Source organism: Urocitellus parryii, chromosome 11 (genome assembly GCF_045843805.1).
Source record: "Urocitellus parryii isolate mUroPar1 chromosome 11, mUroPar1.hap1, whole genome shotgun sequence".
Classification (NCBI taxonomy): Eukaryota; Metazoa; Chordata; class Mammalia; order Rodentia; family Sciuridae; genus Urocitellus; species Urocitellus parryii.
In genome coordinates, this window is record NC_135541.1 from 12202166 (window position 1) to 12216153 (window position 13988).

Here is a 13988-nt window from a genome sequence, read left to right on the forward strand (position 1 = left end):
ATAACTTGCCTAAGGAGAGACTACATCCAGGCTCATAGGATTTGAAGTCCTATGATCTATTTTAAGGCAGAGAAATTAAATACAAAATTCAACAATAATGATATGAGACAACAGAGAGGGTAGAAAGACTGTTTCAGCAACAAATAACGTGAAGCATAAGAAAGTTAGCAATGAAATAAAATTCATGTGTTGTACAGGGTGGTTTGTCTTTTATGAGAAGTTGCATGTGGAGTATGACTGAGTAGATCAGAGGGCACTTTGGAGCCAGATGACCTGGCTGCACATCCTGGCTCTGCTATTCATGAGCTGTGTGCTTTGGGGCAAGTTACTTAACCTCTCTGTGCCTCAGTGCTCTCATCTACAACATGGAGATAAAAATAGTATATATTAACATACTGTAATGATTAAATAAGAGAGTATATGTCAAGCAACTAGAATGTGCCTGGCACATCCCAAACACCATAAAAGTTTGTCATTATCACATGTGGTGTTTACTGTCCTCATTCCCATTTTGCCAATGAGGAAAAGGAAGCTCGTGGAATCGAGCAACTAGCCCCAGACCATGGAGTCAGTCAGTGTCAGAATGTGGCCAAACCCAGGCCTCTGCCATTCTGTTTGGGGTTTTCCACACATAATGCCCCTCTCTTTGCTTTTCTCAATATAAACAGAGGGGTCCGGGCCAGCTTTGGGACATCTGTGCAGGACAGGGCGCGGCCAGGCGTCCTGTGAGAAAGGGAGGAGTCATAGAGGAGGAAATTCAGCAACGTGGAACACACAGGACAGTCACAACAATGGACTCGCAGGTGACATGTTTTTCCCGTTGACTTCTTCCATCCTAGCCCCAGATGCCACGGTGATGTCCCCTCCCTCTGGGCAGCGACCTGGCATGCCCCTGCAGCCCGTCTTGCCATAGCCAAAGTCATATCTCTAATCATGAACTGGATGGGCCAGGGCCCTGATAAAGCCCCCGGTGGCTCCCCATGACCCAAGGACTTGGGCTAAACCCCTTCGATGGCCTGTGACACCCTGGGATCGAGCCTCTCTTGGTCTGGTTTGTGTTGCCATAACAAGATAGTTGAGGCTTTGTAAGAACAGAGGTTTGTTTGGCTCGGGTTCTGGTGGCTGCAAGGTCCAAACAGCATGGTTGCCAGTGCTCTGTCACAGGCCCCGGGCTGTGTCACCACAGGGTGGAAAGGCAGAAAAGGGATTCAGTGCAGAAGCACGAAGGCCTGGGGCCTCTCTAACCACTGGCTCTGGAAAGACAGCTCCAACCCTTCTCAAGGGAGCAGCCCTGGTGACCTGTCACACGGATCAGGCCTCATCTCTGCAGCGCTACACCGCCACCCCGGAGACCAGGATGCCAGCACACGCATGTGGGGGGGGGGCGGGGGACGCGCCACATCCAAACCACAGCAAGACCCTTCCTTCTGTCACTGGAAGAGGGTCCTGAGGAGGTCCTGGTGGTGGAAGAAGGAAGCTGGGCTCAGGACAAGTGGGGTCCTTGGTGACATGATAGAGAGGAATTTGATTGTGTTCCAGAGTCACAGGTTTATTTAAGAAAGAAGATACACATGCACGGAGAACGTGGCTGTCTTCAGAGAGAGACACCTTTGGGGGCAAAGCAAGGGATACATTCAAGGGAGGACCCTGGGCCATCTTGAGAGTGGGAGACATGTTTGGGGGTCCTGGCTTCTCTTCTAAAGGAAACTTGGGGAGGGGTGGGCACGGGAGGGCAGGTAGGGATGACATAAACCGGTCCTTCTCAGGATCCTTCGGGAATCGTGGATTCTCTATGATCTGACTGATGGGTGATAGCGCTCAAAAGTGCCCTACATTATAGATTTCTCTCATACCTCTTAATCTATTTATCGGTGTGTTAATAACAATGCACAGGGTAATTTTCCTAAGTGGGTGAATTTATGGTAACTTTAAGATCTACGGATTTTCCAGAAATTTGGGAGCGACAGTCTCAGGAGAGAGACTGGATTAAAATGACATTCCCTTGTTCTTCCCTACGTGTCTCCTCTCTACTTATTTATTTTTTTTAAAATTTCTCCTATGCTACCTCACTTCCATTTCCTGCCTCATGGCTCCAACCCTACTTCCCTTCTGTTCCTTGAAATCCAGCATGGTGGTGGAGACCATCTTCTTTGCTCTGAACTTCCGTAATCTGGCCAAGACCTACTCATCCTTCACGCTTCAGTTTAGAAATTAACTGTCCTGGGAAGCCGGCTCTGCATCTTTCACTTTTTTCTCCTCAACATCTTGAACCTCCCTCTTGATCACATCTGCCATGTGGTATTTGTGATTGCCACACTGGACTGTGGGCTCCCTGAAGGCCATGACCGTGTCTAATTCCATGCCACCCCTGGCACCTGGCACGGGAAATGAGAGTTAATTTACATAGATAATTGGAAACAGAGATGCTAGTCCTAACCCAGGAAGTGGAGACTGTTGCCAAAGGTTATCTTAAAGGAGATGAGAAAATAAGATAAAAGGCAGAACCACAAGGAACCGTCCCAGGGATGGCAAGAGATTGGTTACAGAGTCCAAAGGAGAAGACAGTGGCATTATTGTGGGTAGGTAGAGGACTAAGAAACAGGGGCTGGGATGAAGAAGAAGAGGGAGGGACTTTGGAGCCAGGGCAAAGCCCCGCCTCTTAGTTCTGTGATCTCGCAATTATTTAAGATTCAGACCCTTGTAATTTGTGAATAAACAAACAAGAATGAGCCATCTGGAAGTGCCTATTGCAACTGTAGGCTGTTTTTTGTTTTTCTCTCTTTCTGGGGATAGAACACCAGGGCTTGGTGCACGTTAGGCAGGCGTCTGTCACTGAGCTACATCTCCAGCCGTCCCTTGTTTTCACTTTCCCTCTTTTCCTAACTTTTGCCGCTGCTCTCATCTCCCCTTATTCTACAAACATTGTCTTGTCCTGGATCTTTTAGGGCTCTGCTTAGGCCTGCTCCTCACTGAGTACCACCCACCACTAGGGGGCGGAGTAGAAAAAACCAAGGTGAGTGCCTCTCTAGCCCTCCAAGGGTCTCTCTATGGCGCCTGCCTGCCGAGCCCCAGAGAAGGGGGCGGGGATTCCCTCACGTGACCGGGGTGCCCGGCGCCCGCGCAGGCGTCGTGGGCTCGTCGCCGTCGCCGGGCTCGGTCGCCCGTGCCCCTTCTCTTAGGCGGCCGCCCGGCGGTCCTGCGGCTTTCCCACGCGCCGCTGCGGGCCGCGGGCCGCGGGCCGGGGTCATGTCCCGAAAGCAGGTGGCGAGAAGCCGGCCCGGCAGCGGCAGCCGGAAAGCCGAGGCCGAGCGCAAGCGGGACGAGCGAGCTGCGCGCCGGGCCCTGGCCAAGGAGCGGCGGAACCGGCCGGAGCCCGGCGGCGGCGGCGGCTGCGAGGAGGAGTTCGTCAGCTTCGCCAACCAGCTGCAGGCCCTGGGGCTGAAGCTGCGGGAGGTGCCGGGGGACGGGTGAGGCGGGCCGGGAGCGCGGGAGGCGGCGCCGGGGACGCGCCGGGCCGGGTCTGGCCGCCGTCGCCGCTCCCGTCCTTCCCTTCCTTCGGGCGTCCCGGGCGCCTCCCGCGAGCCAGCACCGGCGCGAGGGCGCGGGTCCGGTGGCAGCGAGGCGGCTCAGGCTCCCTCCCCGGGGCGCACGTGGCGACCCCAGGCTCCCAGGCGTGGCCCACGCTGCGAGGGAACTAGAAAGAGGGCCCCGCGCGAGAGCCCTGGAGCTGCCTCATGGCGGACTGGGGGCCGGGAAGGCCTTTCCGACAGGTGACGTCTAAGCCGAGACCTGAAGGAACGAGGTGGAGCGGTCACAATGAGAGGAGACAGACAGGAAGAGGCGTCAGCCCCTTGGTGTAGTGCTTTGCCTCCTGTGGCCTTTGCTGCTGGCGGTGGCCCCCGTCGGCACTTGGAACCTAATGTTCACCCAGCTGAAGGCAGATTCTGTATCTTAGTCCATGGGCCTCAGTTTCTCCTGTTAGCAGACGTGCTTACCCGAGCTTGCATGGGCTTGGACAGGAATCCAGGTTCAGGACTTTAAGGAACACAGGATAAAATTCTGGCCCGAGGGAGAGAATGGAGGAAGGGAGGGAAATAGGCATCTAGGAGCCTGGATGGAAGGGGGAAGATGATGATAGAGTGGGAGGAGAACAGCATCCCCATTGCAGGGGTAGAGAAAAGGAGGCCTGTTTGCTGAGGGTGTCACTGCAAGAGACAAAAACGGGGATAGCCTGGCTCCATTTTTTTCATCCCTTCAAATGAGCTGTCATTTTGGGCAGAGGGAAGAACAGGGTGAAGCTAGAGACCACGCAGAGTCTCCTTAGCTAGAAATTGTGAAAAAAAAAGGTGTTTTCATGATCTCATATTACATTGCAGCTTGTTGGTCAAATGCTGATAATAAAACTGTCCTTAATTTACCTTTCCCACCTTTCCTTCACTGCTTTGGGCAAATTGGATTTCTCTCTGTTCACAAAGAGTTGGCCACACCCTCTGGCCTTGGTGTTTTTGCTTAAGTCACAATTACAGCTTGATCACATTTATTCATCACACCTAGCACAGTGTCTGACACAGAAGGGATTCAGTACCTGTTTGCTGAGAGAATGAGAAAAGTTTAGAGGTTACACTAAAAGTTCATAGGGTACCCTAATAGACCCTGCATAAGCACACTGCTGTATAAACCAAAAGGCCAGTTGGATATGTTGGAATTGGTGTGGGGCCATTGCTTGCAAATGATTGGATTGTTTGTTATAGTGGGTATGGTATTCTCTACCTCAGGGTGCTGGAAACAAGTGCTTAACAAAGTTGCTCATGAATAGGAATCAGTACAGGGAGCTAGAAATCTTGAGGGGGCTTTCATATGGTTTTGGGGAAACTTTGAGGATACTACCTCTTCTGTGTCTCCCCCAGAGAGAGCATACATCCCCACTTACTCCAATGAGCATTGAGTAAGATACTGGTGACAGATTGATGACATGTATGATGATACATCAGTAGTTCATACCTAGTAAGGAGAAGCATACGGCACTGGGTCTTAGGACCTCTTTGTAGTCTTAAAAATTACAGGGGAACCCAAGAGCTGTTGTTTATTTGAGTTATAGCTGTCAGTATTTTCTATATTGGGAAGTAAAACAAATTCTTGAAACATAGGAATATACAATCACACATTCCACTAGTTATTCAGCATTCCATACCTAATGTGGGAGTGATCAACTCATATACTTGGTAGCCTCTGGAAAACTCCACTGTACACTTGTGAGACAGTGAAAATGAGGAAGGTAATTGATAACATGTTATGTTTTTTTAACTCACAGATATCTTGAAAGGGTCTCAGAAGACTTTCTCACTTCCCAGTCTCTTGGGCCACACTTTGAGAATAGGTGATACGATATAATTACAGTATACATATTTATGATTTTCCCAGTAGAGGCGTACGGTGGCCTGAATTCAGGACACTTGACCATTGAACCACATCCCCACCCCTATTTTGTATTTTTTTTAGAGACAGGGTCTCACTGAGTTGCTTAGTGCCTTGCTTTTGCTGAGGCTGGCTTTGAATTCAAAATCCTCCTGTCAGCCTCCTGAGTGACAGGATTACAGGCGTGCACCACCACGCTGGCCCTTGATATATTCTTAATAACAGTGACTGACAGTAGTGGTATTTTTGAGAAGGAAATGGCTAACACTACTTGAAGTGGTCAGGAAGGTCTTTTCGGTTTATTCAACAGATGTTCATAGGCTACACTACTAAAAGCCTCTCAAGAAGTCATCCTCTGACCTAATTGAATCATGAAGGACCCATAGGAATATCCCAGGAGAACATTCCAGGTTGAGTAGTATCTGCAAAGGCCCAGGAGCACATTGTTTTTGAGACATCTATAAGTTGTGTAGCACAGCAGGAGTATAGAATAAAAAGTTGGAAGTTAGGGCAGTGCGGGCACAGAGGCTAGCTTAACCAGAATGCTCAGGTCTTCCCTGTTCTTTGGTCATTATTGGTTAAAATGAGATTTATTCTTGTGTGGGCTCCATGAAGCTAAACCCCTCCGGTTCACCAGTTCTTCACTGGGGTAGCAGAGCTGAACTGGTTCAGCCCTCTTTGGGTTGTGGTCTGTTGATATGGTGATGTCAGTCTTTGTTGCAGTGGATAGTGTAGGGTTCTGTGTGTGTGATGGATGGAAAGTGTCAGATTTTTTTAAAAAAATGTACCCTTAGGATAAAATAAAACAAAGTTTGCTGCTCTAAGAAAATAGTTGAGGGTCTTCCCTTTTTTCTCCATTCTGGTCTGATCTCAGTGTGAGTAGCCTGAGGTGCTACATCTTACTGTAGGTGGGTTCCTTGTTGGCAGCTTGGTACTTGTGGTGTTCTGTAATTGGTTGTTTTGGGAATTCAGTGCAAGACCTTACTTGTATCCCTAAAGCACAATGGTTCTCAAGCAGGGATGATTTTACCTCCCAGGGGATATTTGGCAGTGTCTGGAGACATTTTTGGTTGCCATAACTGGTGGGGTGGGAGGTAGTGGTGTGCTAGAGGCCATAGATGTTCCCAGGTGTCCTATAATGCAAAGGACAGTCCTCACGACAAAGGACTCCCTAAATGTCCCTAGTGTGGAGACTGAGAAGCTCAGCTGTGGTGTGATTATGGGTGTGTGGACTCCGGAAGCAGCTGGATCTCCTAGAGGTCATTTGGGCACTGCTGCTGTCTTCTCAGCTTCTCAGGTGCTCTTGCTGGGTTCCCTGAGGGAGTCCAGGCCCTGTAGTGTTTGTCATGTTTCCTGTGTCACTGCTTTGTAACCCTGTCAGGAAAGCAAGTGGTTTTATTCTATCCTGACTTTTTTTTTTTTTTAATGTATTTATTTTTATGTGGTGCTAGGGATCAAACCCAGGGCCTCACATGTGCTAGGCGAGTGCTCTACCACTGAGCCCGAGCCCCAGCCCCAGCCCTCCTGACTTATTTTTACTGGGCTCAAAGAAAGTTTGGTAAATGAAAAGTAGATTAAATAAATTTAACAATCACTCCTATCTAGGAATGATGATGGGTAACTTTTTAGTGATGACCTTCAGGAGAGAGTGCAGACTGAAAGCAGAGTTGCCTGGGTTTGAGTCCTCGGTCTACCACCTACTAGTTTTGTGACCTTGGGCAATTTACCCTTGAGGGATAATAGTAGTAGCTATCTTTTAGAATTTGAGGACTAAGTACATTTAGTACAGGTCGAGTATTCACAACTGCCCTTGGCACATTATAAGAGTTATTTAGGTGGTGGCTTCAGTGTTTTTTCTTTGAGTACCTTTCTGCATGTGTTTCTATGTGTAGTGTTCAGATGATGGTGTTAGTGCTCATGCAATATGAACAGTTTTATACCTGCTGTCTGGGCTTATAAGGAGGACATTTGCCCATGTTAATAAAAGTTCTTAGTAAGCATGTTACTCTGTATAGAATATTGTGAATTTTGATGTATTAAACGTAAGTAATTGGGTGAGAGGGGCGGGGAAGGTGAAGAACTGAGGAATGAAGAAAGCATGCTGTGTGCATGTAGGAATATATTGCCATCTATTCCAATTTTATATATAACTATGATGCACCAATTGAAAAATAAATAGAAGGAAGATCAATAGAGCATAGGAAGGGGACCAGTGGGAGGGGAGGGGAGGGAGAAAGGAAGTACTGGGAACTGGGAATTGTAATGGAGAAAATGTATGTTGTATGCATTTAGGAATATGGCACAATTAACCCTACTATTATGTATAACTGTAATGCACTAATACATTAAAAACATATATATATATATATATATATATAATTTCATGTTAAGTAATACCTCTTAAACTAGATTCAGGGATAGACTAGTGGTGACAGATGCTAAAGGTTTAAGAAAAGCTTGAGAGAAAAGCTTGAAATGGAAAACATTTTATCCATTCGTCTCCTTTTTCCCAGTGGCTGAGAAAAGACTGCCATTGTTAGATTTTAGCAGTAGGCACCTCAGTCTAGTAGCTAGAACTGTATATCCCAATCTTTTTTAGAATCTTGTCCTAGATGGATATGTAACTTCTCGATTTCTAATTCATAGAATCACCCTTATTTAAATTCTATCTCCTCCTCTCCCCACCAAAAATATAAATATATTCCTTAAACGTTGAAGAGATTTCTGCCTTTTAACTTTCTATTGAAAACTTACTTTTCTGAGTTGAAAAACAAAGCCTTTCTCTCCTACACATGTAGGTCGGAAATTCTCTGAAAGTGGTGAGTTTGTGTTTTGGAACTAGAGTACCAGCGCCTTGTTTTGCTGGAAGAGCTCCTAGTTAGGCTGCCGCTGGGTAGCTGGCTGTAGAGTGTCTGTTTCATTCCTTTCAGGACACCAGCTGTGTTTGTCTTGTTTCAGTCTTTATGTTTCTGGGCTTCTGTGTTTGTGATACGTCTGGAATTTTAGGAGTCTTTGAAGGATTTGAACATATAGATAACTCTTAGAATTTCTTATGAGCATTTTGATTTTAGGAAAAAATGTGTTTTAAGTTTTCATTTGGCAGGAGTGACAGTGGCATGTTGCTCCCTGAGAGGTGAGGAGGCAAGGGGGGAAGTGTCTCCATAGTATAGCTGCTTGTCGTCCAAGTGCTTCCTTCTTGTAGCTTTCTCTACTTCTTAAAAGCGCTCCTATAGGGTACTGTGTTCAGTTAGTATTGGGGGTCTTAACAAATTGCTCTCTTTTGGGTACTTTTTATTAAATGAATGATGCCCTAGAGGGTAGCTGTAGTGAAACTTTGTTCAGAAAAGGCAGTAGATACGATCTTATTTGGAAGAGGGTCTGGGATTCCTAGCCCTTTGGCCTGGAATGGCCTATGAGGTCTTCACCCTGTATTCAGGTAGTCAGGGTATCCCCAGCTTCACTCATTAAAGCATCTGAGGCCCAGAGAAATTTAATGACTTCCCCAAGCCGGTCAGCTGCCAAGTGGGGACTAACATTCTTGTTTGTTGCTGCTTGAGGAGGTAATGTGTTTGAATCTGTGTCCTGGGGCTCTGTCCCTGGCATTTGGGAAGAATCCTGGCCTGTTAGATTGGAGGCTTTGCCTTATCTGTGTGTGAAAGGTTTCCAGGGGGTGCTGGGGGAGTAGCTCAGTGGTAGAGCACTTGTCTTGCACACGTGAGGCACTGGGTTCCATCCTCAGCACCGCATAAAAAAAATAAATAAAGGTATTGTGTCCATCTACAACTTAAAAAAATATTAAAAAAATAATGTCCTTAGAGAATAAAAATTAAAAAAAAAAAAAGATTTCCAGGGGTGGCCTGGCCTGAAGCAGCATTTGTTTTAAATGAACTAAGTTTATTTTTGAAAGGTCTTGACCATCATTTTTGTTTTGACAGCAATTGCCTATTCAGAGCCCTTGGTGATCAGTTGGAGGGACACTCACGAAATCATCTCAAGCACCGACAGGAGACTGTGGACTATATGATAAAGCAGCGGGAAGATTTTGAACCCTTTGTGGAAGATGACATTCCTTTCGAGAAGCATGGTAGGTTCATTGTGGGACTGGATCCTTCAGGAGTCAGGGATGCTTTGGGTAATTGAGTGCATTCGCATCCCCCACCCTCCCCACCAAGAGGTTTGGCTACTATCAATTTTGGCATTTGTTTATTCATCAACTACTTATTTGCATGCTGTGTAACAGACAGTGTGCTGGGTAATTGGAGATCCATAGATTTAGATGTATGTGCCCTTAATAAAAATGGTGGAATTGAGGCTAAAAGTGTAGTCAGTGTTAGAGTGCTTGCCTAGCATGCATGAAGCCCTGGGTTTGATCCCCAGCACCACCAAAGAAGGAACAAACAAAAGTACTATTAAATTCTTGATTTTTTTTTTTTTTTTTGTCAGTGGAATGGGAAGAACTGGCTAGACAACAGTGTGTATGCTGGTTCCTTTTTAAAAGGTGAACACACACAGCAGAGGAAGTCTGGGAAGACATTGATATTGTATGGTTGTTATTTCTTGGCTGTGCTTATTTTTCAGAACTCATTCTCTTTACATTTCTATAAAAACAACAAAACACCTATCTCTAGGCCTTTTTGTAAAGATTAGATTAGATAACAAGATTAACATAAGTGCTTAGTAAATTAGTTGCCTGGAGATGACAGGATTATCTTCTACATTTTTTTGGTTATTAAAGATTCTCATTACTTTTGTAATCAGAAAAATTAATAAAGTCATGTTAATTTCTCACACTCAAACACAACCTATTTTCTTTGAGGCAGATCAGTTAATGACTTTAATTAATTTCTTTTGGGTTCAGATCTATTTAAGAAATTAAAATGAACCTTTAGACTTTAATTTCAACAAATATTTACTGAGGCTCTGCTGTGCCAAGTGCTGATACCTTTATGTTTTATGCATAGCATTTTCATCCCAGGGCTCACATCTGTCTCTTATCAGGAAAGAGAATCACTCCTGTGTGTTGATCATGGATCCCAGAGGCCATACAGAATGGGTAGGAGGGAGGCCCAGAGGGGAAGCGAGGTAGGCTCTCCACATTGACTGGATGAGGGAAGAGGAGGGTCTATGAATAAGGAGTAGAAGGACCCAGTCTAAGACCCAGCTTGTGTATAATTGACAGGACTCACTGGAAATGAAGAGGGGAGAAGGAGGAGACAAAGGTGATTCTGAAGTTTCTGCTTTAGTACAGCTTGGTGGCTGTGCTGTTAGCAAGAAATAGGGCAGTAGGAAGAGGACATTTGGGTAGAAGCTATCAGTGACCTTAACCGTTCCTCACTGGGAAAGAATCCATTTATTAGAACCAGATATATAGTATGAAACTACCAGTGGGTGGTTTATGCCGATCTCTAAATTCTGACGGCCCCTCTGGGATGATTTTTTGTCTAGCTGATAGATACAGTTTATCAGAGAATCAGCAGTTTACAAGTTAAATATATGTATATGGGGCACATTTTGTGGTTTTGTGCTGTATAAAAAGTTGTGTCATTTTTCCTATTAAAATATCATTTTGTATGAAAAAAGTTTTTAGTTTGTGATGTGAAATTTCCCTTTGAATATCTTCAGGAAGGTCATGTGGTGGATATGGAGGTATGGTCTAGGGGCCACTGTGGATAACAGAGATGCTTCTGAAGTTTAGAGGTTGTCTTGCAGGAGCCTGGAATAAAGGACAGACCCCTCTTTGGGCAAGGGCATATTCTTCATTACACGTCCCTTTTCTGAAGCACTTAGGCATCAGTAGTGCGTGTCTTCTGGTTGTTTGCTCCCACTAGGTGTGAACTCTTTGAGAGCAAAGGTGGAGTAGCCAAGAGTGGCTTAGTGTCATGCTGCCTTTATGAAATCCAGCTTGCCCTGTATAGACCCTGTGACCTTGAACAGTTACTAACTATTCTATGCCTCAGTTTCCTCATCTCTTGAGTGGCATGCATAATAGTAATACTTCTTCCAGAGGCTTAAGGACTGAAATTGGTAATCTGTGAGAAACAATTAGAGCAGTGCTTGACACCTGCTTAATAAACATTCCTTAGTGTAAGCTGTTGTGATCACTGTGTTGATGTTGTGTTTACTGGAAGTACTCAGTTTATGTTCATTGAAGGAATAAATGAATGGATACTTTTTACTGAATGGTTAGTGCTCCTTAGTCTGCATGTTGTTCACCCAGCTGAATTCATAGACTATGATGAAGCTGGTGGTCTATGCAGATGTGGGCTCTTGTTTCTTATTCTTTGGAACCGAATAAATATCAAAGCTTGTTTGCATTTGGATATCTTCTTTATAAAGATTGCCTTTTTCTTTCTTATTTCCATGTAGTGGCCAGTTTGGCAAAGCCTGGTACTTTTGCTGGCAATGATGCAATTGTAGCCTTTGCAAGAAATCATCAGTTGAATGTGGTGATTCATCAACTAAATGCCCCCCTGTGGCAGGTAGGTCACATGTTCAAGAATATATCTACATAATTAGCTTTGGGGATATTCTAACAGATGGGGCTTGACTTGTGACATTGAATAAGCAGAAAAACTTGGACAATTAGCCTAATCAAAGACAAAGAGTTTTGTGGTAATTGGAATTGACCCCTGTGCTGTGGACAAATAGAGTACAATTCAGAAATCTTTTAAAATGCTATAAACGTTATTTGGCAGTCAGTTAATTGGGTAACTTGGGGACAGAGAACTTAATGTGGAAATACTTAAAAATATCCAAGTGAGAATTTAAAGGATTAGTGCTTACAGATTCTGGTTTTGAAATTGCCCACTCCCATATTTGTATCTGCTTTGAAGGTAGAGGGAAACAAGATAATATTCATCATAATAGCCATTGCTAGCAATGTATTTTGTTCAGCAGAACTTACCAGGGTCTAGGATGTCAGGTCGATTTCTGTTCTGCTCAGCTGTACACAGCGGTTTCAGTGGTTCTTCTACAACAGTTTTAGAACACATGCCAAGTGTGTGCTGTGGTAGGGCAGACATGTTGTTACGCCACTAGTGTTTCTTTCCTCCACCCCTGTTGTGAAGTGGTGTTCACCTTTATTTACCTTTTCTATCTTAAATTAACCTCATCTCCCAAATAGTCCATCAAACCAAACATTCTTGAGTATGGAAGATCAAAGTTTGGGCTCCCGTCCTCTTCTTATTCTTATCAGATTCAGAGTGCTTCTTGTCACTTTGTAGCTCAGGTCCTGAAGACTGTTCCTGTGATTTCTGTGTTTCTCTCTTTCCTACTACTTTCTTATTTCTAACTTTTTCTTATTTTTTTGATGCTGGGGATCGAACCCAGGGCTTTGTGCATGCAAGGCAAGCACTCTACCAACTGAGGTATATCCCCAACCCCTAACTTTTTTTTAATTAGAAAATTAAAACATGTTAATTGTAGGAAACTTTGAGAGTTCAAAAAAGTCCATAAAGATAAATAAAACTCACCCAGAGTCACACTGCCTAGAGATGATCGCTGTTAACATTTTAATATAAATGACTTTGATGACTTCTGCTAAATAGTATTAAGTGTAATGACAAAATTTGGAAAAGCAGTAACCAGTGTCACACACCTAGAAGCTGTAAACAAACATTCCTATGTAATTGGAAGGTATATAGCAGGGTGTTTTTATAACCCATTTAAAATACATCTGCATGCAATACAAATTTGTGTGTGTATGTATGTATATACATATACATATATATGTACATATACACACACAGGCCTACATTTCCCTGTTGATTATTATCATAAGAAAGGTTACAGCACCCTTTTCTTCATATGGCATCTGTGTATATTCCCTTGTAAATTGCTTAATCATAGCCTGTACTGCTTAAGGGGAAAAAAGGTCAGGTTTATAGAGAGATGATTTACATGTAGCAAAACCTGCCCTTTCCAGGTAACAATTCTGTGTTCTGACAAGTCGTTCAGCCTCCTCCATCGACTTGTGAAATAGTTCCGCTGCCACAAGGTGCCACTTGCTCTTTCCAGTCACTGACACCTGCACCCAGTGCCCAGCCTCTTGTAACCACCATGTGATTTGTCTGAATTTCACAGTTTTGTTTTTCCAGAATGCCATATAAATGGAAGTATTCAGCCTTTTGTGTACAGCACAGCATCCTCTAACAAAATTCTGCTATAGCTCCCAGGGTTAGCATGGAATTTCACCTTATAAGGATCTAATGAGCAGCAGTGGGACAGTAGCTGTATGTTCTTTGGGGCCATGTTGCTAGAGGTACTGACTCCAGGTGGAGTGATCACCTTTTCAGTGGGGCGCTTTCTTTCTAAGGATGATGTGTGAGCCAAGGACATTGGTTACTGCTTTTCCAGATTTTATCATTACACTTAATACTGTTTAGCAGAAGTCATCAAAGTCATTTGGAGCCTAAGTTTGAAGGAAAATACTTGGTGCCAACTCAGTAACCATAACCTATTTTTTCCTGCATTGATAACTTTTTTTTTAAGTTTCTTGATTACCTAGATAGCATAGAAGATAATTCAATATAGTTAGATTTTTAAAAAATATTTATATTTAGGTTATAGGTGGA

General features: G+C 44.4%; 1 protein-coding gene across 4 annotated transcripts in view; it reads left to right on the forward strand.

Moving 5' to 3' along the window:
• Positions 1-3131: 3131 nt before the first annotated feature.
• The window catches only part of Otud3 (OTU deubiquitinase 3), a 29736-nt gene continuing 18879 nt past the window's right edge, over positions 3132-13988 (forward strand). For 3 of the 4 annotated variants that reach the window (XR_013342153.1, XR_003301866.2, XM_026400820.2), the window contains exons 1-3: positions 3132-3467; positions 9351-9499; positions 11782-11894. Coding sequence is in view for 2 of the 4 variants with exons in the window: in XM_026400820.2 (XP_026256605.1) it covers positions 3247-3467; positions 9351-9499; positions 11782-11894 (483 nt within the window). In the remaining 2 variants the exon portion in view is untranslated. The remainder of the gene's footprint in view (positions 3468-9350; positions 9500-11781; positions 11895-13988) is intronic. The other variant, XM_077791201.1, reaches the window with a different exon arrangement.